This window comes from Xenia sp. Carnegie-2017, unplaced genomic scaffold (assembly GCF_021976095.1).
Source record: "Xenia sp. Carnegie-2017 unplaced genomic scaffold, XeniaSp_v1 HiC_scaffold_6, whole genome shotgun sequence".
Lineage (NCBI taxonomy): Eukaryota > Metazoa > Cnidaria > Anthozoa > Malacalcyonacea > Xeniidae > Xenia > Xenia sp. Carnegie-2017.
Window position 1 is genome coordinate 20,934,060 of NW_025813526.1, and position 23,506 is coordinate 20,957,565.

The 23,506-nt window shown below is 33.0% G+C and overlaps 1 protein-coding gene and 1 long non-coding RNA gene across 6 annotated transcripts; both read right to left on the reverse strand.

Moving 5' to 3' along the window:
• Nucleotides 1-9,293, reverse strand: LOC124457771 (U1 small nuclear ribonucleoprotein 70 kDa-like). 2 transcript variants are annotated; one of them, XR_006952787.1, is made up of 10 exons: nt 8,991-9,293; nt 7,693-7,752; nt 6,350-6,404; nt 5,855-5,919; nt 4,675-4,737; nt 3,985-4,066; nt 3,563-3,665; nt 2,122-2,185; nt 1,710-1,788; nt 1-326 (listed from the first exon to the last, which is right to left on the reverse strand). XR_006952787.1 is itself a non-coding variant. In XM_047007944.1 (7 exons), the coding sequence occupies exons 1-7, from the start codon at nt 9,132-9,134 to the stop codon at nt 3,589-3,591; spliced, it is 546 nt and encodes a 181-aa protein (XP_046863900.1). In that variant the 5' UTR covers nt 9,135-9,293; the 3' UTR covers nt 3,441-3,588. The 2 variants fall into 2 exon arrangements, 1 of the variants encoding a protein (XP_046863900.1); XM_047007944.1 differs by lacking the exons at nt 1-326; nt 1,710-1,788; nt 2,122-2,185 and having other exon boundaries at nt 3,441-3,665.
• Nucleotides 9,294-16,481: 7,188 nt separating this feature from the next.
• LOC124457860 lies at nt 16,482-19,156 on the reverse strand. 4 transcript variants are annotated; one of them, XR_006952844.1, is made up of 6 exons: nt 19,111-19,125; nt 18,966-19,047; nt 18,059-18,167; nt 17,718-17,815; nt 17,540-17,644; nt 16,482-16,519 (listed from the first exon to the last, which is right to left on the reverse strand). It is a non-coding gene; the product is annotated as an uncharacterized LOC124457860 (long non-coding RNA). The 4 variants fall into 4 exon arrangements; XR_006952843.1 differs by lacking the exon at nt 18,059-18,167 and having other exon boundaries at nt 18,966-19,028; nt 19,111-19,156; XR_006952842.1 differs by lacking the exon at nt 18,059-18,167.
• Between the last annotated feature and the right edge of the window lie 4,350 nt (nt 19,157-23,506).

The following is a 23,506-nucleotide window of genomic DNA, read 5'->3' on the forward strand; positions in this document are numbered from 1 at the left end:
TTTGTTTAAAAAATTTCATTGTCGAAAGAAAAAGCGCTTTTAATGCAACAGTCAATAATAACTTTTTTAAGAGTTCTTTTCTCAAGTTTAGTTAAAATTTGATTTTCTCAAAAATTTCTTTCCAAAATTATTTTTATTGCTCTGTTCAAAGGCACGTTGGTAAATAAAGATTCGACGTCATCCGACCCCCGCGATCCCGACCATCACAATCCCTTTCTCGGCGACGATCATGTCTATCGCGATCTCTATCACGGCCACGGTCTCGTTAACGCCTTGAACGGTCACGATATTCACCACCACGATCACGTTCATCTCGCTCGCGATCCCTAAAAAAAATAGTAAAATCCATTTTCAGGTCAATTTTAGGCGCTGTCTCATCCAACATGCAGGCATGAGTAGGCAGGGTCTTTCAATTCCAGAAGATTGCTTCAGAGTAAAAAGTGAAGTCTTGAGACATATGAAATGTTTATTGTCATTAAAATGAACTTCGCTTTATACCAACCCGAGCATTCGTGCAAATGTTTTTCAACACCAATAAAAATGCTACAAACTGTGATTGCTCAGACAAAACCTGGAAATTTGACAATAATATAACTTGAATTTAAAATATTCGGGACTGCTAGTTTTTAGTTTTCCTAAGGTTCCGTACAAGTTGCACATGTTGAAATGCAAATGTCAAAACTTGTCTACTTAAAATTTTAATGAAATGAAACACGTGGTTTTTATAATAATTGCATAGTACAAACATTGAAAAGGGTCAAGTGAAAATTTTAACGATTAAAAAAATTCTTTCCTTTAGAAAACCTCATTAACCGACCAGTAACTTTAAAAACCAGCCTGAAGTAAAGACTGCAAAATCCATACAGCAATGGAAAGTTGGAGCAATCTAATTGCGCCAGAATAAAAGTCCCACATACGCTCTGACTGGTGAACCCCTTGTAAACCAAGCAGATAATCAATGCTACTTCGCGAGTGTAAAATGGTGGCTATTAAACAGCCGATAAATTCCGTTCTAAATCGCAATTTTAAAATGCCCAAGAGGAATTTGAAGAAAAAGTGTTGCTTTATATGAATCTTTGCTTTTTATATTTATTTACTCAAAAACGTAGCTCCCAAAGGCTTCAAACAAAGTGCAAATTTCTCAATCCTTTTGTTTACATTTTCGCGTTTTGCGAGTTCTGATTGGCTAATTTTTAAAACGTAAACTAACCTATGATTGGCTCAGAACAAAACTCCCCCTTGTTCGTATATTGTAAAGGTTTGGTAATATTCTTCAAAATTGATGCAATTTGCAATTAAGGTCTAAACGACAGTTAAGATCTTAAATCTAAATGACAGTTATTACATTTGTCGCCCCGCATGAACAAAAGAAATTTTTAAGTACTCTCTGCGACACAATTGGAACATTAATTTAAACAAACAGAACATCCGTAACATCGGCGAATTTTAAGACTGACGGATCCGACTGTCGAAAGCTCGCTTTGTATGTGCTCACACGATCCATTTTTTGTGATCCGTCTAATCGGATAGTGTGAACGGGCCTTAATGCGGAGAAAAACGGATCACTTGATCACGTTACATCATGGTTAACTATGGGATTAATCTTTTGCTGAACAATAATTTTCAAACCACAATAAAAATAGCACTAAAACAAGTAACTGAATTACGATTATGGCAAATCATTTACAGCTAACGAACATTCATCATACCTGTCAAAATTTTCGACGCGGCCAGAATGCTTTATGTTTGCTTCAGGAGCACCATTTCGTGTGCCACCTTGCCCTCCACCTTGATAGAAAGTCAGAAAGACGTAACTCATAGTACAAAAAATATGAAAATGAAATATACCAAGTGTGTAGCAGCAGTCCTCCCTTTTTAGCCCATAAAAAAGAACTCACGAACTTATATGATCCCAGGGCTGACAGATAAAAATTTAGGATACTAAAAATACACGTTCCTACTTATGGCTTGAAATCCTTCCTAAAATTTAGGATTGACATTGATTGATTATTTCCTAAAACTTAGATTGATACCCCAATTATTTTGCATTTTTTTCGCAGTGACAGTTTCCTTCCACTCGTTGATAAATAAATTTTTTTCAAAAATCACCATCTTATTTACCTAAACGTCGACGTTTCCAGTTCTTCACTGTTATTCTTCTTACCGTCAGCATGTTTATAAGCGGCTACAATGGTACGAAACAACTAAGGACTAACTCAAACAAACACCAAAAAAACCAAACAACTGCCTAGTACATAGCTTATAAGGTAGGCAGGTGGATACACCGAGATCAGAAATCGACAACACTTGAAGATAAACCGACCAATCAACCTTACCCCATATTTGCTTACTGTAGCGAAAAATATTGGTAGCAAACATCGAGAAACAGCTTTGTATGATTTATTTCAGTCGAGGTTTGCATCACGTAGGCTGGACGGTAAAAATAGGTACAAAATGCGTACATGTGGGTAGCCTATCAAGTGCATGGCTAGTAAATGAAGTAGATTTAATGAATATAGTTCAAATAAGATTGCATATTTAATACTATTTAAATAAAACTTGTTCACGATTTGGAAATGTTTTATAGTTACACGACCCATATATTTATTTAACTCTTTCTTATTTAACTTTTTCGAGACTGTAGCTTTGCTTGAATGCCACGTGACCGGGCTCAATTTATTTTGAAGAACGCTGGATCGTTGCTGACATGTTTGACTTTTATGGTATAAAATATAATTTGTTTGGGATCAAAACCAAAGCTTATAAAATTTGTATAAAATGGCGCCGTTACTTGACTTATATCATAACCTGTAAGTCATTTCACACTATTTCGAATCACAGGTAAACGGAGAATATGTAAGAGCCGCCTATCGAAAACACCGTCGTAATTATTCCGATATAGGTAAAATAAAAATTGCTTCTGAAGACAAGGGGAATACCTCAACTTTAAAATGGCAAATACTCCATACTTACAAAACACATATACTTACGCAAACATGATTCAGAGTTCTTATTAACTTGTCCAAACTTTTCATTAATTCATTCAAAACAATTATTCACTTCGAATTGAGTGAAAATGGGGACGACTTTTCCAAGGGGATATTTCAATACTTGGAGGAAGTTTTGAAGTCAAAGCTAGAATCGCCTATGTATATTCGAATGTATAATTTTTCATAATCTTATACTGTAGTAGACAAGCTTAGCTTTCAAAATTTAATCGAAATTGATCACATCACTTTCTATTTCGCAACACAGTGCTATAGTACGAGAGATTTAACATTACTTAGATTTGGACTTAAGTCAAGTGAAGCTACACTTTGTGCATTTTAAACACATTGTACGCAGTGCCAAAAATAGGGCATTGTAGGTTTGTAAAACAGCAGTTTTGGTGAGTGGAATTGAAATTTATCAGTTAGCATTGCAAGAGCTATTAAAACGTATTTTTCGTGATCAGAAATTTGAATTTGTGCAAAACTATTTGCCTCTTTTTGAGTAAACAATATTTTCTTTGTTTTAAAAGCATTCGAATGTAATACGAACCTATACCCACCAAAATACGCACCAGTTAAAATGAAACATTTTAAATGATCAAGTAGTGTTAGCCATGGCATAGGAGCGAGCAATCGTCTGTTGCCATTCACTTGGCAATATCGACAGTATTTGCACTGAAATGATTTAATAATAGCAGCATATTACTTTGATTGCAGTGGAATTGAAAGTGTTGGAAACACCACCGGAAAAAAATGGTGGTAGATATCGATGGCAATGCAGTGAGAAAATTATTAAAAACGTGATAAAAAATGGGATTTTGTTCCAACAACAACATCGTACTAACCAGGCTGTGTTCAACGACATACCATTACAGACAACTTACCACAACACGGTCATTTAGAAAAATAAACGATTTCGAAACTTTGCGCTCATTAAAGAACTAAAATTGTTAATTACAAAACAAATGGTAGAGCTTGTAATGGTAGAACTTACTATGCATGTCCTTTTCATGTTCAAACTCGACAAAACAATAACCACGAGGTGTTCCTGTTGTAGAATTGGTCACCATTTGAATCTACATGCGGAGAAGATACAGACAATCATAAAAATCACTCAAAGTTCTTATCTTTGAAGACAACTTATTGCTTTCAATAAGCGAAAAATACTTCCTTATAAAACGTCATGTCCTAAAAACAAGTTGACCATATTTTATAAATCGAAAATTTCATCTTCGTGCATTTTTTAGAGCTCAAAGTCGGTGATGATTTGCCTGACCTTAACATCAAAAAAACTAGGGCGAATGTCTAGATCTGACGTCATATCGGGAACCCGTTTTAAGAAAACACTGTATTTTACACATAATTTCCTCAAAAGCATAGCTATATTGTTGCATTTGCTACGTGTATGACATCTTGTGTCGTGGATGTTCAAATACATCCAATTTTAAACAAAACACATCAGATGAATTCCCGATGTGACGTCAAAAATAACATTAGTTGCCAGTTTTTCTATTCTGGCGGTCAAATAATGAAAATGGTCAATTTTTCAACTTGGAGTGCGAAAATATCCAGCAAAATCATATTTTCCAACTATAAAATATATTACAAAAATTTTTAAAGTACTCTGAACTATTTAAATGGCAGAAATGCAAAAACACGATATAGGCACTTTAAGTACACTGACCGATTTTACAGGACCATAAACTTCCATCTCTCTCCGTATTTTCCTTTCAGATGTATCGTAATTCTAAAAAAGATAAAACCTTTCAGATACATTCATAAACATACCAGGTCTCAAAACAACGACAGAAACGTCCACAGCCGCAAATGAATGAGATATCTAAACATGTCTATTTGGGAAAAACTCTTCTTTTACATTAAACAAGTATTAACGAAGGTGCTTTTACGCAATTATGTAAACATGTTTGTAGACGAGAAGGACAAAGTTCAAGTTGGCAAAGTCCTTAAAACGATTGTTGGTGTCTGAATAGGCTAACATTCCGACAAGCTGTGAGTAGTCATTTCCTGAGTTAAGCAAGGAGTAACTTTTAGAAGTAATCAACGTTTGGCTATGAAGAAGAACGCCGCCAAATTTATCGGAATACCAACAGTCTATAAATATCCTTGTAAAATAACTCCCTGGTTCGAACATTCACTTTAGGCACAACTTGCACCATAGAAGGTGAAAAGATAATTTTTTGAGAAAACAAACTCTCCTGTTGATGTTTAAAGCTGTAAAGTTGTTACCATGCATCGCACGACTGGAGTACTTGGAAAGACGTAAAAATAAGGTAGGTCAAAATGACCGGTAACGTAAACAAACCGGTCAACAAGCTTTTTGGGGCGGTCATTGCCGTTGATCGACCGTTATAGTGAGCTCTCGATAATAACCTTAACTATACATACATGTAATGGTGGGTGTAAATAACTAAAAAAACCTGGTTACATACGGTATTCATATAACGAATAATTAAAACAATTAACAATGTACTCATCTAATTAAGGGGCTGTTCATATGAGCCTGGCTACACGGGATTCATCGAGGCGTTAATTGATTTTGAGGCATTGAAAGGGGGCAAAACTTCAAGCTTAAAGATTACAGCTGTTTGCTAAGTGCCACAAGCCATTCCTGTTGAAATTCTCAAATTGGGCCAAACTGGTTGTTTCATTTTTAAATGTTTTGCATACTTATTAAATCAAAATATAGTGAAATTGCTCTAGAAGATTTATCTAATGATATGTAAGAATAGAATTGTTTCCATTTGCCAAAATCAATTAACGCCTCACTGAATCCCAGTTAGCTGGGCTCGTATGAACAGCCCCGAAGCAATGCTCAACTCATATTCCTAAAAAATATTGCTTACCAGTCTGGCAATAAATAAAGTTTTAAATGCCTCTGTGACAGCATTTGGATCAGTGTGAGGATCCCCTAAAATAATTAAAATAAATATCATACAGTGCGTAAATTTCACAGTTTTTATGATGTTGAGTTTTGTCCCCTCTTAGTGGAGTACAAACCACTAAAACACTAGTGACTGTGTCCACCTTTCGTGGAGTGTTAAGAGTCAGTGGCAAATGATTTTGTTGCATTGCCTGACAAATTTTGGTATTAATACAGCTTATTCCTGTTTTAGTTGACTTAAAGGCAATATAGTTAGGCTTTTTTTTAAATTATATTGGTACAAAAATACAGGTATGTTCACAACACACTTCATTTTGTCAATGTTAAAGGTTCTGTGCTAAGTTCTAGTGCAAAGTAAACATCACATAAGATTTATTTAATCACTACTCTTCACCAACAGCCTGCAACATAAAATAAAACAATTTAGAACATTTATAACAATTTAGGATCAACTTACATTCTTCTGCAGCTTTCTCCAAATCCTCTTTGTTTTTGTCAATTCTTTCACATTTCTATTTTCAAAAAATACAACATGTAAGCTGCAGCTCTAGTTAAATATTTTACCATCAGCCACCACCATCATGTATTGTATACTAGATATATATATATATTATGTTATAAAATGACAACTGATCCTCTCACAAGTTTCTTGAACTTCTTTAAAAAGTTGTACGATGAGAACAGTGGTGGATCCAGCCTTTTATCTTACCCCCTTCATACCATTTTGATACTGACATGAATATATTAATACTAATTAAAGTTCAAATTTTTCTGAAATGTAAGCAAAGCTCAATACAACTTTTGCCCTATCTCAAAATCATAAGTCATAATATTGTTAAATAACTCAAAATGAAAATGTATTTTTAAGATAAACTTTGCATCTTCAAGACTTTTTAAGCACTTGAAATAAAATGCAAATAGGTCTAATTACTAGCAGAGACATATTACAGAGAAAAGTAAACTTTATAAAGAAAACGTTGTGCTTTCATGACAAATTAAAATGTAATGAGTACTATTAAAGCTGTGTATTTGATCTTTGTTTTAATCCAGAGGGATATAAACTTCAGCTCTAAAATTGCAGTGAAATGAATTTACATTTTTATAATTTCCTATTCAACAATGTGATCAGCTCAGCACCCGCTTTAACATTCTCAATTTAGAATTCAGCTCTTTAGGGATAGTGTGCCTCAAACATATAGGCCAAAAGCAGGAATATTTTGAAATCCGAATAAGGTTTTCAAGCTGTTACAACCATTTTTCATTTAGTGCACTAAAATATCCTTATAATACAGACTTTGAGTTGGAACAATGATTTGTATTGAGTGCGATGTGTTTATTTTCAACTTTTGACCTGACAGACCAGTCAATAGAAATTGACCAATGACGGTTTTCTTTGCTCTTTGTTGACCAATTGTATTAAAGGAAAGTTTGCAAGCTAACCTACAGATCAGTCAAAGCACACTTAAAGTTGCCTGCCTGCAGACTGGTCAAAATCAATAACTGGCCAATTGAAAACATATTTTCGAGCTTTGAAGATTGCCGACAGGTCATACATTCATACAGAAACTACTGACCTCGCTGCTGAATACACCAAAGTAATGCTTGCTCTATTAGTCTTGCAGTAATGCATAATATTATCAGATTTTGTATGAAAATGTTTTTTGAACGTAGGTAGTGATAATCTATGTTTGCTTTGATTTTGAAATATGGAACTTAGCAATTTCACAAATTTTCACCTATTTCACTTGACTGGTTTGATGTACCAACTTAAAATTTACCACCCTGAAACCAAAAACATACCTTTCTTTCTATTTTTACACCTCTAGTTTCTGCACGAGTTGGAGGTGTATCTTCAGGATCCTATGAAAAATAAGTAGAGTCAATTTTACTGATAGCACCTGCAAACTTTTTGAAGTGATTCAGTTTTTTATAGATACCACATTGGCAATGTACCTTATACACACAATCACATGTCAGTTGCTGAGGAATATGAAAATCAATGTCTCTTAGTTGGGGATTAATGTTGCTCAAAAGTTTTGCACATTCATTCAACACTTGAAAATTAGAAAAAACTACAAGGTTTAACTAAATATATCTATCACTTGAGCTAAGCACTAGAATTGCTGAGCTTGGGCAGTTTTCAATGCAAGAAATGTGTGTGCATATAACCTTGAAATTTCAAAATGTTATTGACTTTATTCTAAATAAAGTAAAAGTTCTACTTGAATTCTCGAAATTATGAAAAACCAAAATTCCCAAAAATCATTAGAAAAATAATATATGTATAATTAAAAGCATTAATATGTTAGCATTTCTTTGTATAAAAAATCTTATTAAAATCAAAAAGCGAGCAAATCCAATTAAACACAATAGAAAAAGAAAGTTCATCAATTGATTAAATTAGACCTTTCCATTCAATTACTTTACAAATGAAATCAAAATTCACATTCTGTGTACTCAAACAGATAGGGAATAAGAATAACTTGTTAAGTTCAACTTAATGTAGCTGTCTACTTATATCATCTGGATTTATGACTGATTTAAAACAATGAGGTACAATAAACAATAGCTATTATATGACTTTAAAAAATCAGAAAACCCAATCATATGAGATATGTACTTGCTGTCAACTTGGTGATATAAAATTTTGGAATAAGAAAAATATATTGCATCATATTTAATTTCTAGTACATCAAATTCTTGAGAAGCTTCACATGCAACTTTATTGAAAAATTATGTTGATAAACCTAAATATTTTTCATTTCAATCACGTGGTTTTCACAAGAACAAACAAGGCAGGGAAAATTTTAATACGTATATTTCCCTTGAACTGTGAACATCAAAGTTTTTCAAAATCTTTGTATATCAGGTCGATTGCCAAAACTACTGAATTGTTTGTTTCGGTATAGAATACGCGATAACTACCCAATATTTTATAGTCAAATAAGGCGGTTTGCATCCTATGGACTATACTTCAACACATGTGAACAAAATCGAGATATCTGATTTTTCATTCCTCTAGTGTTCAAAACACAACAACAACACCCACAGAGGTGTTAAAATGTATTGCAACATTAAATCATCGACGTATTTAATACCTCGAAGTCAGCAACGATACTCGCAATTCCACTGTACGGCCAAGGCTTTTTCTGATGACCTAGTTTATCCAGAGGCGGAAGATATGGTATGGGAGGTCTAGCAGCAAATAATGCCAAAAGATTTGACGGTAAAAACGCGGTCATTTCGACTATAAAATGAAAATATTCGCCAACTCTGCCAGTTCCAACGAAATAAGAACACAATAACGAGTGAAGAAGTCAAGAAGTGAGGATTTCTATTGAGTTGGCCGCGTGGGCTCATGGGTACTGTGGGGACACCATTGAACTGTAATATAAACTGGAACAATAACTCCTATATACTTGCCGATGTATGTAGTCGCGTGGGGTGTTTCTAAACTTCTTGTGCTTTGCTGAAGTGCATTTAAGTGTTTAAACTCTTCTATTGTGTGCAAAATGGAAATCACAAACAATCATCTGTCGCTGACATTATTCTTTTTTTGAAAAACAACAAATTGGATGAAATTGTCGAAGATTTTAAAGGTATTGTCTCATCCTGAAATGTAGGTCGCACAGGGATGGATTAAAGAAGGTTTTTTTGAAAAATTTTTTTTCTTTATTCTTTAATTCAATTAAAGACAATTAAAGACAATTAAAGACAATTAAAGAAAACTTTTCGAGAAAACCATTAAAACTTTAACAAAATTTCATACAAATTGTCAAGAAGGAAATATTTATTCCTCAGCTAAATATTCAATAGTGCTAAAATGCAAATATGAAATATAAATTTTTTCACTTTGTTGTGCCGCCATCTTGAGACTTTAACAAGTCACCAGGCTCTGTATTCTCATCAAGACAACCACATATTACATAGTGAATGTACAAGTGAACCACGGAGAAAATATGCTGTTATTTATTTTAATGTGACATTGGATAAACACTATTTTAAACGTAAGAGCATAAATAAGGAACATTAAAGACAATTTTAAGTTTTGATTCAAATCTTCTTTAATCATTAAAGAAGATTAAAGAAAAAATGATTAAAGAATAAATGCCATCCCTGAGGTCGCATGTGTGAGGGTTGTTGTCTCGTGCATAAATATAGTGTAGAAAATAATTCAAAATTAGATTTATAGATGACTTGCCTTGTTTACGTTTTACTAGCATACAGATTTGGTCGAGCGCTTTTAGAGAATACCAACAGCAATAACGTAATTTCATTGACGTTTTGCTTCTTATATTTTTAAAGCTAATCAAGTCGACGCGGAGGATTTTTCAATTTAGAACCACATGATATTTATCAGACGATTCCTCTAATAAAACTTCACAAGAAGTTTATGAAGGAACGATGGGAATTTGCACAAATATAAAATGCTGTCTGCTATTAAAAAGACAAAGCAAAAGAATGTCAGCAGTATCCTTGAAGAGCTGGAGGATTGTCCAGTTGAAGATGAGAAAGGTTGGTGTAAAAATCAATAAGTTAAAATCCCTATTTATACTGAAGTGTTAATGCTTTAGAGAGTGATAATGGTAATATATTCATTCTATGCTATGTTGATTATTTTAGAGGTCAAGAACCGGTGTATAATGGCATGTTTGCCTTATGTGTTAGATGACCAATGCACCCATCGAGATATGAACAAAAAGCTATTTTGGGACATTGTTGATGTAAGAGTTGATATTGTCACAAAGAATATTTTCTACATAATTATGTGAAAAAATTGATAAATAATTTTATCTCTGTTGAAGGGCAAAATCTTGGGGGAAGTTCAAGAGATCATTAACAAAAATTCGTCTCTAGGACTCTTATCAACAGGAACATTAAGAAACATTCATTCAATAATGTTGGTGGCTGAGGGGATGATTGTGGCAAAGCTGAAAACGGAAAATATTGTCAATGCAGTTATTATTTTACTTAGTTCTTTTTATACTTTTAATGCTGAGTATCCTAAAGGCATTATTGGACATTGCAAAAATGTATTTATTCTTTTAGAACATTTGCTTTTAAATTCAATTGGCAATTGTAAGGCTCAATTGCCAACTTTTGTCGATCATTTTATTTCTTCTATGAAGTAGAAAACTTTTGTAGTGTTAATTAATGGCATGTAGTAGAGATTTTAAGTATTCTGTGTTTGCAAAAAATGTGCTATTTATAATTGTGCGATTGATTTTCTTTAGCTTAGTTAAAAAGATCCTTTATATTGGTCAAATGGTCATGGATATGCACCTGAAAAAAATGCTTATTTAATGGTAAAAACAACCAAATAAAATTGGTCAAATAAATTGGTAAATTTAACCATTTTTGTTTTTGGTATTTTTGACCAATTTAGGAATTGGTTGTTTTGACCTATAAAAATTATTCTTCTCAGGTGCATTCAAATGGCCATTTTTTTGGTCATTTTGACCAATCTATTTTTACTGTGTAGAACTTTGGATTCCAGGGTTAGAAAATTACTTGATCATAAAACTAAATGGCATTTTCAAATCTTGAAAAAGTTTGACGTAAAATAATATTACATATATAATTTTATTTTGACTATGTTGATTAAATCTACTTCACTCAGTAGCTAAATAATTGCAGGCTACCAACATGTATGAATTGCGTGCCAATTTTTTTATATGTATGACATTGTATTTAATAAACGCAGTGTTTTGGGAGATGTACCCAAAAGCCAAGAAATGAAAAGAAACGTGAATATTCATGATAACTACGATAAATAATGTTATGACAAATGTCTTCACTTGGCCCCAAATGTGGACACTGTTTTTTTTCCAAATCAAAACGAAATGGGAGGGAAAACTGGCGGATCCGGTAAAAAACCCTCCAATAAAAAGAAAACTAAAAAATTTACAAGAATTGCCTCAAATTTTTGTAGTGTTTTATGATGTTTTATATTTTTGTTGTTTTCAATGATCCCGATGATCTACTTTAACATGCAGCGTAGTCAGATCGTGCGTCTTATACAGTCGTATAAAAAATTTAAATTTACGGAGCAATAAAAATGTGGGCTGACTACCCTATTGACACAGCAAATATTTTTTGTTCGTACAAAAGAAACGCAAACTTTTTTAGAGCACAAAAAATGAAATAGTGCAGAGTGTTAACAAAAATTGTAATCAATAGACGAAAAACGAAAACTAATATCAGCCATATATAAATCATGTATAAAAATTATTCAGTACGTAGGTACCTGACCATTCACCTGCCCATAACAATTAAAAATGAAATGACTAAAGAGACGTTATGACTTGCATAAAAACAACTGTTGATGTCAGCTAGACTTTATTCCATTGAAATTTTCTATGTTGCCTCATTAATTAATAGCTGGCTTTCACTCGTGTGTTTTGTCAGAAAATTTAACAATTGTGAACATTTAGTTATACGGAAAATTTTTAACGGTCGAATTTGAAAATGCGTTATATTGATAGACATTATGGATAAATAAATTAGCAAGTGTGCATCTTATAATAACGACGTTTGTTTCTTGGTGTTTCTGCCCGACTTCGTCGTTTATTCATTGTCCAGTTAGAAGGCCTACAGACATAGCTACTCTATAAAAAACACGTTATAAATGTCAGCACAATGAATGATCAAAAACAGAAATTAATTATATTGAAAAGAAGAAAACTTTAATACCTGATTTCCAAGGGTTGTCCTAGTCACTTTAAAGAAGGCAACTTGGTCGGTCTCTTCCTTGTTTTTAACAGCGTAGTTTTTACGTTGTATCGTTGAAATTAATTGTAAAATTTTTATCTTAGTAATTCAATGAACCCTACTTGCATCATTGCAATTTTCTTAATAAACGTTAAATAAAATTACTAAAAAGTAGCGAGTGAAAGCCAGCTATTTTCTCACAGCAAGTGACATCTTTTATTGACACTTTTTTTAAGTTGGGTGTTTTTCATGGTTAAGTTTCAAATTATAAAGATAGACCATCAGGATCCTTTTTAACTATCTCATGCAGTTACTCATACAAGTTAATTTTAACACTTATATCTACTCAACTTACAAACCACAAGATATAGATCCTGTTTCAACTCGCTTGTTTTCCATCTTCGTAGAATGTAGTCCATTTATATAGTGCGATCACTTCAATGTAAATGTTCATACGTACATATGCCGTTATGTGATGTCCATTCAACATGTTGATACCATTCCATACACGAAGTAAGGAGCATCATCAACCAATAAAGAAGCCACTGATATTATGAATCGCCATTTCCATAGACTACAATTCACAATGCACTGTTATGGTAACTTCAAGCGAAGGAAAAGGGACCGCCATTCAATACCCCAGTTTTATCATTACTCAAAGAATGCTTAGTGCAGAGTTGATCTTCTGTGAGTATCAGCTGACCCCTTTAGGTGGGTTCATATAACAATGGGGCCCATCATCATTATATGAACAAACAACTGACATCAACAAAGAATCCAAACTACAAATGAACATTCTTGGACATGAATCACCATGACACATGAGTAATGACAAACTAGTAAGAGTAATTGAAGTGAATGACGCAGGTGGTAAAGGGACTTTCACAACTCCATTCTTGTGGGATCTAAAATATAAGAAAATATGAAACACTTGTATGAAATTTCATGATTAATAACTCTGCATATGACGTTAGTTTGCGTTATAAATTCTTAATCAGATATATTGAGAATGAGCAAATTGTTATATGTTTTCTGTTTGACTATTTAAACGGTAGAACATTTACCTTCATTGCACGAATAGCTTTAGTGAGTTGAGTTTGAACGATGTAACAAGTTTCACACGATCAAAGACTTATAATCGTGATGAAAGCATTTTACAGTGAAAGCTTTCAGATTACGAGGCCTACACTAAGATCAATTCATTATTCCATGTAACTCATACTTCAGAATTCGTCAGTAAAAAGACAGAATTTACCATTCTTCCTACAACGTTAAAGTGAGTAATTTTCTGTTGAAGTAAAACACACGAATTTAAACATGTTAACCTTTCTTTAATTGACGTCATGACTAAAATTATTATTGTTATTGGCTCCTTAGGAGCATGTCACCTTTCACAAAGACAACAAGTAATCCTTCAATGCGTTTTTAAGGCCTGGTTCAAACATCGCATTTTACATGCGCCTAATGTATGTAAGACAAAAGATAATAAGGAATTTTATCTCATTATCTTTTGTTTTACATGCATGGGCATGTAAAATCACAATGTTTGAAACGAACTTATGCGCATTTACGATTACCTGAAAGGTGACATGTAAGAACAATCTAATAATAACTTTAGTTATGACGTCAATTAAAGAAACGTTAACATGTTTAAATTCGTGTGCTTTACTTCAACAGAAAATTCAAAGTCAAATGACGACCGATAAGGTTGTCAAAAGTTAAATATTCGCTGTGCAAATTATTTACCGTCCAGTCATAGTGGACTTTGCTCTAAGAAAATTGACAATAGACCTTTTCAAGGTTATCGCAGTCATATTGCAGAGGGTGCAAAAACATTGGGTCGAGCGAGCGGTCACGCATGGCGTCCATATAAATTACTAATAAATGCGCAAAAATTACCCTTATACATATTGACCATTTCTTTCAAATATATTTCTCAAACTTGTCCATTTTAATAGTCGAATTATTATTATTATTTTATACACGTGAGTCCAATTTTGTGGCAATCAAAAAGCGGAATGTTAAAAAAAACATTTGTTTTCTTTGAACAACTTGACCGTCGTCTGAGCGGTGTTCTTGAGTTCGCAACACACGCACATGTCTACAGCAGTCAGCAAGTATCACGAAGAACTATTCTACAGCAAACTCTTATTAGTATTTCCAATTATTTGTAAAGTGACATTGCTATTTTTATTATTACGTATGGCGACTAAACAGCCAGAAGAAGAAACAGCCAAGTATTCAAATACACACTTAAAACTGTTAGTCGATGGCAGGCCTGTGTGAAACCTTACATTATACTCTCTCGTCAACTGTTCAAATTCCTAAGGGACAGGGAGTAAAGATGCCTCAGATTTTGCTGGATTTCCATCAAAACTTGAATCAGAATCCTCGGTGTCATAGGCTTGATGAGGACGCTTTGATGTCGTCCATGTATCTCTTCCTTTACGTTTAAGCGGAGTCCTCGATTGCTCGTACTCTGATAGCGTAATAAAAACCGAAGGATAATCCGTTCCGCAGTTATTTGGGGTTCTTCTTCCCAAGGGAAAATGATTTGAGCAAACGAAAGTACCTCGTGCAAATGAAAGGGCTTTAGGTTAAAGTCATCGGCTCTGCTGTTTGCAATTTGTTTTCGCCAAATTTCATCAAGTGCTTGATCTTTGGGCCACTAATGAAAAACTAACTTTTCTACGTGAGACCTCTTAACTTGATAATCAGGATAGCGTTTATCATTATCGCAATATCCAACTGCACAACGCGCATTTTTTACCATTTCGGCTATGACTGCTCACGGCTACTCGGCTAGTTTAGGGTTTAGTTCGTTTGACTTGGCTAATGAGTTCCGCACATTTGCGAACTCAAGAACATCGCTCAAACGACGGTCAAGTTGTTCAAAGAAAACAAATGTTTTCTTTAACTTTCCGCTTGTTGATTAAAACAAAATTGGACTCACGTGTATAAAAAATCGCAAATAATAATTCGACTATTAAAATGGACGAGTTTGAGAAATATTTTTGAAATGTTACCTTCCATCTTTACTAAATGATGTTAGTCGAACGGCTGCTGTACATTTAGGGTTAGAGAAAACTTTCTGCCTGCGTGGGAATTAAAATAAAATTGCATTAAGATTATGTATGTTGTTACCATTGAACACGGAACGTTGCCTGAAGCAAATAATTAAAGTAAAATCTTACATCCAGACACGCGAGATTACACGCAGACACGCGTGTTAAGTGTTTCGAGATTCTCTCGCGGAGTGAAAATTGATTGCTACACATGTCCCCGGAGTCCTCGTCACCACCAAGACCATCCACTGGAGGCATACGTAAAGGTGGTTTCCAAAACATTTCCTCTTCATCCTCAGAACTGCAAGTGAAGAAGACAGCTACTCAAAACTTTAGAGAAGATTGTTTTTCATTTAAGATGTTTACAGTGTTTGCACAGGATTATGAAAAGCAAGGAGACCTTTGGGAGAACTTGATCAGTGATGACCAGAGTCAAAGGCTTGCACCTGCTCCAAAGTTCTCACAAACGTCTCCAAGATTTGCATAAGCCTGTGTAAACACGAAAAACATCATTTACTTTATCTATAAAACAACGATAATACAAAAGAGACAAATTTAAAACAAATGGTTTGATTTTTCCTGTAACATGTATTCATGATTGATTTGAAAATTCTCTTTGATTGATTTTAATTGATTGAGCTCAGATAGGTTCGTTCATGCCAAGTTAGCTAATGTTAACTCAACTATAGACAAATCAACGCACGCATTTTTCTGTCTTTATTTTATAAAGAAAAATGGATACTTTTACCTTGGGGAATCATGTTCCTCTTCATCATCTTTCCAAAATGGCTGTGACATTAATATTGATTCTTTATCTTCATCGATATCTTCATCATGTTCATCATCACTACCTTCTCAATAAACAATAAAATAAAAAAGATTGATTGAAAAACTTCATATAAGACAAATTTTACTAAACACAAATAGAACTGTACACAATCACCATTGATATCTATGTCTAATTATGGTAGTTTTGATCTCAATACAATATTCATTTAATGGAGTGTTCATCCTTACTTTGTGAGCCTGCAATATGAGAACATTCATGAAGCAGTGTTTCATTGTCATCTTTATCCAAACTCATTAAAATCTCCACCTATTCTTTATCCAACTCTACAAATAAATAAATGTTTTAGATCAACAAAAATTTGAGCCCTGGAGAGAGAAAGAATTATTTTTGGTGAATAATACATGAATTGCTAGCCTGGCTGGCTTGTAGTACATCTATAACTGACTGATCAACAACTGGACTATCCACATCCACCCCTAAAATAGAAAAAATAGAAATATTTTATTGTATGATTATAACTTGAAATAAGTTGACAAAACTCATCAAAACCTTGGTTTATTGTTGCTTCACACTGCAGTTGCTTGCCTTGTGACAAAGTACTTTGAGAAAATTCTTTAAAGTCTTCAGGTGAAAGAGATTTTTCCATTGTCTCCAACTTGCTTTGACTGCAAGTTTATTTGAAATTTATAAAAATATAAAGTTAAATTATTAAACATCACAAGATTAAATCTTACATCACTTTGTTTCGTTTATTGATAATTTCTTTGATTCTTTGTTTAAATTCTTTCTCAAGACTCAATACAGGTGTTTCAACACGATCCAACGACAAAAAGCTAAATTTTTACACACGTATTGTTAACTGTTAAGTAAAAGAAAATTAATAAAGGAGCAGTTGTACACATCTTCATGTAACGATGACAATGTTTAAACTTAAGAAAACATGAAATTTTATGCACTAGAAAACAGCTGCATTGTGGGATATATAAGTCAGAGCCTCATAAATCATAAATACCATGACAATATAAAATACATGAAATGTATTGTGAGTTATACGATGTGACAGTATTTTTTGGTACCTTACCTTGTGAAACAGGAAGAGCAACTTGTGAAGATAGTCCAATATCTCGTCTTCGTTGTCTTTCATCTTCTCACATAGCAGTTATACCAGGATTATGACCAATACAACCTTCATAAACATAATAAACTCATTAAAGATGTATAAACAGTAAAATGAAGACATAAAGATAAGTAAATTTTACTTTCAACATTTATTTGATTCAAGATGTCTTCAGCAATTACATCAACTTCAAGTTCACAACGACTGACTTTTTTCACAGTAGGATCCAGGCATAAATTTCTCAATAATGACAAATAACATAAATTAAAATGATGAATATCAACTGTAAAGATAGTTATCATAAAGAATCATTCCAAAGTTAAACTAATTTTTTAAATGTAAATTTTTTAATCTGGATTGAGCATTGACTCTAAATCTTGGGATAAATCATAAGCACTTGTGTCAAATTTAGGATTAAGGATTTACACAAATCCTTTGGGTTTCAATTAATCTTTAAGTACAAAATATATAAATCAGACAAACCTAGGAATGGTGTCTTCATTCCTGTGTTGAGATGAAGGAAAATTGAGAAATTAATTGGGAGATGAACCATGAAGTGGAATTGATTTATTATTATATGAAAGATTTTTATCTATAAAATTCAATTTGATGGTAAATAACCATTTGTGTTGTTAGATTTTTATAGAATGCTGAAGTAATCAATAATGAAACTTTCCTGTTTTTGAAGAAATTCCTCTAAAATGAACTTTTCTTACATGAAGTAAGTTCATACCATAAAGATTGTAATCAATTAGAAACTAAAATAAACAATATTTAAATATAATTCTTACATTGTAACTTAGTGAAAATCTGTAGAAGTTGACCATCCAGGTAGGAAAAGAATAAAGAAGGTCAGTGGCATTAGTGTTGAATGACATTTTAACATTGTTACCAGTAATCATCTCATCTAGATGTGAAAACATCAATCAAGACTACCCCCAACAGTCCTTCTCAATACTGTAGTATCCTTTATGATCAACATCAACAAACATGCAGCTATACTTCCACAATGTGTTCAAACCATTCACTTTATTGACAAAATGTTTTGCACATGAAATTTACAGCTATAATCCATAATGGAATGTTTTTATTGGGCACCTGAGATCTGATGTATAATTATAGCAAAGTGGGCACCTATACATGCAAATGTTGAATCTCTGATGTCGGTAGAAATGTCAGCCCATTTTTACTCCTATGTACAATACAAATATTGCTTTGATCAATTACTTTGAAAAACAATGAATTAGATTTATTTCTAAAGAAATAAACAACAAACTTTGCAGGCCTTGCCCCCTGTCTGGTGAACAGTTTACAAACTAAGCACTCCAGTCTGGGTTATAACAATCAAAGATGTGTTTTTTCCTCATTAATAATAAAAAACTATAATTACCTGTAGAATATAAGGAACATGAGCTTCGTGTGGTTGAAATGACTTGTTCAATATAGCTCCATTCTCAAGAAGATCAACAAGTCTGAAAAAAATGAAAAATTTTGTTGTCGTTTTATGTTAGAACAACATAAAAAATATATCTTACTTGGGAATTATTCTTGGATTGTACAACTCCATCTTAATAAACTCTTCTTCATTCTCATGATAACCATAAAATGGTCTAAAAGATAAAATCATTTTGGGTGGATAATATTGAAACGTTATTGGGTCGAAAATGGAAGATTTTGTATTGTGATGTAAAGAAGAGAGTAAAAAAGATTTAATAATAGTAAGTTTTGTCAACAGGAGGAGAAAACAAGGAAAATGACTTACAATAATTTTAATTTTATCTAACATGACTTTTATCAAGAAGAATTTCTTCATCATTTATATAGTCATCTATCTATTTATCGTTTTCCTAACACAAATGATGACATAAAAACGTTTTGCTAGGTATGTCTTTAGAAATTGCGCCTACTTGGAGTGAAAAGCGCACACCTTCACGTGATAGTACACGTGATTTTTTTCTGGTCTATAATTTTTAAATTTGTTGTAAGATAGACTATTTAAAATATTTGTTTGCGTCAAAAGTTCACAAAATGACTAAACTTTGCATGATGAACTGTTAAGTCCAAACGCTATCAACTTTGAAGTACCTCTGATTACTGAGATGTGACAAAATTAATCAAATCTAGAGACTTCGAGATTAATTACTCTTAAATTCAATTTTTAAATAAAGATTGCCCCTAAAATCTTGAGACCCCACTTTTTACTTGCTTCTCACGCCTCTGATCAAATTATTCGTTTATCCGTATCAAAAGTTTACAAAATGACAAAACTTCATTGACAACGTTTCAAAGTTGGAACGCTGACAATTTTAGAAAAGCTCGGCTTATTGATTTTATTGACTTCTTGAATTTTAAATCTTTGAGCTTAATTTTTGAGCTTTCTTTTTTGTAAAATATTGCTGCCCCGTCTTCCTTTATGATCATTTCAGTTAGTTTGCATGTAAGTCAGGATGTTCAATAATTGAAACAAATAATAGTAAACTGTGAAAGGCTTATTGACATAAAGCTTCTTTGTGTTTACTTCAGTCGTAGCTAAAATAAGAAATTTGCATTTCATATTCAATTGGGTATGACCAGAATTCAATATTTTACAATAAAAACAGCAGGTGATTAAAATCAAGCATTTATTTAACATTCCGATTTCTTTATTATCAAGCAGAAGCAAACACATCATGTAGTTGGGTGCGTCGTTTTTAATCTTTCAGAATTTGTGCAGGTATGTTGATTTTAAAGTTTACTCGCCTTTATGTAATGGTGTATTCTAACCTTCTGATTTAATGTTTTGTGTCCATGTATCAATTGTTTTGTTTTGATGTCACGAGCATTGTAGTTAAATATACCTTATAAATTAGTGCCACGTTTGTTTTATATGGATAAGTTTTCTTCATTTTGGTGGGATTTTCAAACACAGATAAATTTTGGATACATTACACGTGGAAATACGACTTTTCTCACATCAATACCAATTTACTCCAATCGTTTATTTCAAATTATATTAATACAGCAAAGTTATTAAATTAACGTGTTTAGTCAAAATAATGACACGTCAAAGAATGTTAGATATGCATGTCATGATGTGCAATAATTTTACTTTTTCTAACATGGCTTTTATCATAACGTGTACAACATTTTATACATTATAAGACCGGAATATTCACATCGAAAGAAAGTATGAAGTTTATTATCTAGATATTTACATTTCGCAAATTTTGCGTTAGATATCTATGAAACAATTAGTTGCTTCAGATTTGTAAGATCACTATTTTTGTGTTCTTTCTTTGTCTTTGTTGAAAGGCATTTTTTAAAAGACTAACATTTCTTGACTTTCATGGGGTTTTTTAAACAATCGCAAATTTTTATCGTGTCGCTGTTATTAACAGAATTCATTATTTTTGCAATAAAAACAGCAGGTGATTGAAATTTAAAATTTAGTGAACATTCCAATTTCTTTATTATCAAGCAGAAGCAAAGACATCATGTAGATGGTTGCGTAATCTTTAATCTTTCTGAATTTTTTAAGGTAAGTTGATTTTAAAGTTCACCTATCATAGTGTCATTGTTTGTTCTTATGTCTAGAATTTTGTTATATTTGTCATAAAAAACCTGAATTTTCAATATCGTGGTGGAATTCACACTTGATATGTGTTACATTGATACATCTGTTGATTTTGGTGGAATTTTCCAAATTTACACATTGGTTAATTTATGATTTCAAAATACTGACCTTTCTTGCATTATTACCAACAATTTCACTAGTCTTTTCAAATATCATTGGTACGGCAAGGCTAGAAAATGAACAAAATGAATCAAAATTACGACAAGTCACAGAATTTCAGTTATGCATATCATTATGTGCAATAATTTTAATTTTATCTAACATGGCTTTTATCAAGAATTTTTCCTCGTTCGTGTAGTACTTAAATTGCAGGTGATCTAAGGCCCTTTACTTAAGTGTTTTCTCTCATGCTTCATCTCTTCCATGCAACCTAATTCAGTAGACGTCTTTTTAGCTTTTAATTAATTGCCTATGCAAACGACCCCATGGCGTTAAGCTCAAATGCCCGACGGTCACTAAGACTTCTGGGGGTCCTTTGCATCCTCTCCAATAAGCTTATGCCACACCCAATATAATTTTAAGAAACAGACACGTGGTACTATTTTGTTGGTGTAAACCTGTTGAGTTCGAGTTACTCGCCATATCTCTTTTCGTAATATACTCTATACCTTCAGTAACAACCACGAGTGAACTTAATGATCAAACTGATTTTTATTATTTTACAGAGCAGTATTTATACTCTTTATTACAAATAACAAATATTATTATTTGTCGTAGTAGTTCCTCTATTTAAGCTATATATGGTACATAAGGAAATTTAACTAACGTCAATAAATGTTCCTTGGCTGTTAGCCGTGTGGGAACGGATACATTGGTAAACCAAACTACGCACATACTATTTCCTTAACATGTTTTTGTGGTTTATGAGCATGACTTAACACCACCACTTGCTCATCAACTAAATTAACAAATTAATACCTATTTACCAGTTATAAATGTTTTGAATCTACTTAATTTAATCTTAGTTAGAGCTTTCGTAAATATATCAGCCACATTTTCATGTGTTGCTACATACATAAATTCTGTTTTACCAACCCTTATTTCACTTCTGATAAAATGATATCTAATATCTATGTGTTTAGAGCTTTCGTGGTACATTGGGGTTCCTTGCTAAGTTAATTGCGCCCTGATTGTCAACATTCAACAAAACACACTCGCCTTCCTTACAAATACGCAAATCAACACACAACTGTTTCAAAAATTTTGCTTTCTGAATAGCTTCAGTTAATGCCATATACTCAGCTTCACAAGTTGACAAAGCAACTGTAGATTGCTTCTTACTCCTCCAATAAACCAAACCACCGTTCTCACACAACCTGAAACCGTAACCTGAAATACTACCCCTGTCATCCGCATCGCCAGCCCAATCAGAATCAGTAAAACCAACCAATTTTAAAACACTTTTACATTTTCTAAATCTAATTGTGTGATCTATTGTATCCCTTAAGTATCTAAGAACATGTTTTGCCTCTATTAAGTTTGCTTGTGTCGGTTTTGCCATCTTTTGAGACAGCTTTCTCACAATAAAGCACAGATCAGGTCTAGTTCCTGTCAAAACATATATAAGACCACCGACAATTTGTCTTTAAAGACTTGGATCTTCTAACTGAGGCAATTGATCATGCGACATTTTATTTGTATCGGAAGATGATGGAGTGGGTTTGGGTTTACACTCCGACATGCCAAAGTTTGTTACTAACTTAATAATATATTGCCTTTGACTCATTGTTATTTCCCCTACTGAGCATTTGAATTCAGTACCTAAGAACCAGGACAACATTTCTAAATCTTTCATCTTAAAACGGTCGCTTAAGATTTTCTTGACACTATGCATTAATGTGTTATTGTTAGCAACTATGATAATATCATCTACCCATACTATTAGAATAGTAACATCTTTTCTTTCAAGTCGCGTGTAAACGGGTCGACTAATGATTGTTTGAAAGTTTTCCCGATTAAGTGTTCATGCAATACGTCATTCCAATTCCTACCACTTTGTTTTAATCCATACAAAGACTTTTTCAACCTGTACACTAATTTTTCACCATTTTTATCTACTTCCTCATATCCTTCGGGTTGATGCATATAAATTTCGCAGTCTATTGGGGCGTTAACATAAGCTGTTTTTACATCCATCTGATGCAATAACATGTTGTTTTGAACAGCGTGTTGAAGCAATACACGGACAGAACTCATCCGTGCAGTTGGCGAAAAGGTTTCGTTGTAGTCAATACCGGGAGTCTGCGAGTATCATTTTGCTACATAACGGGCTTTATGGGTCTCTTCTTCATGTTACCTACTTTTACGGTGTATACCCA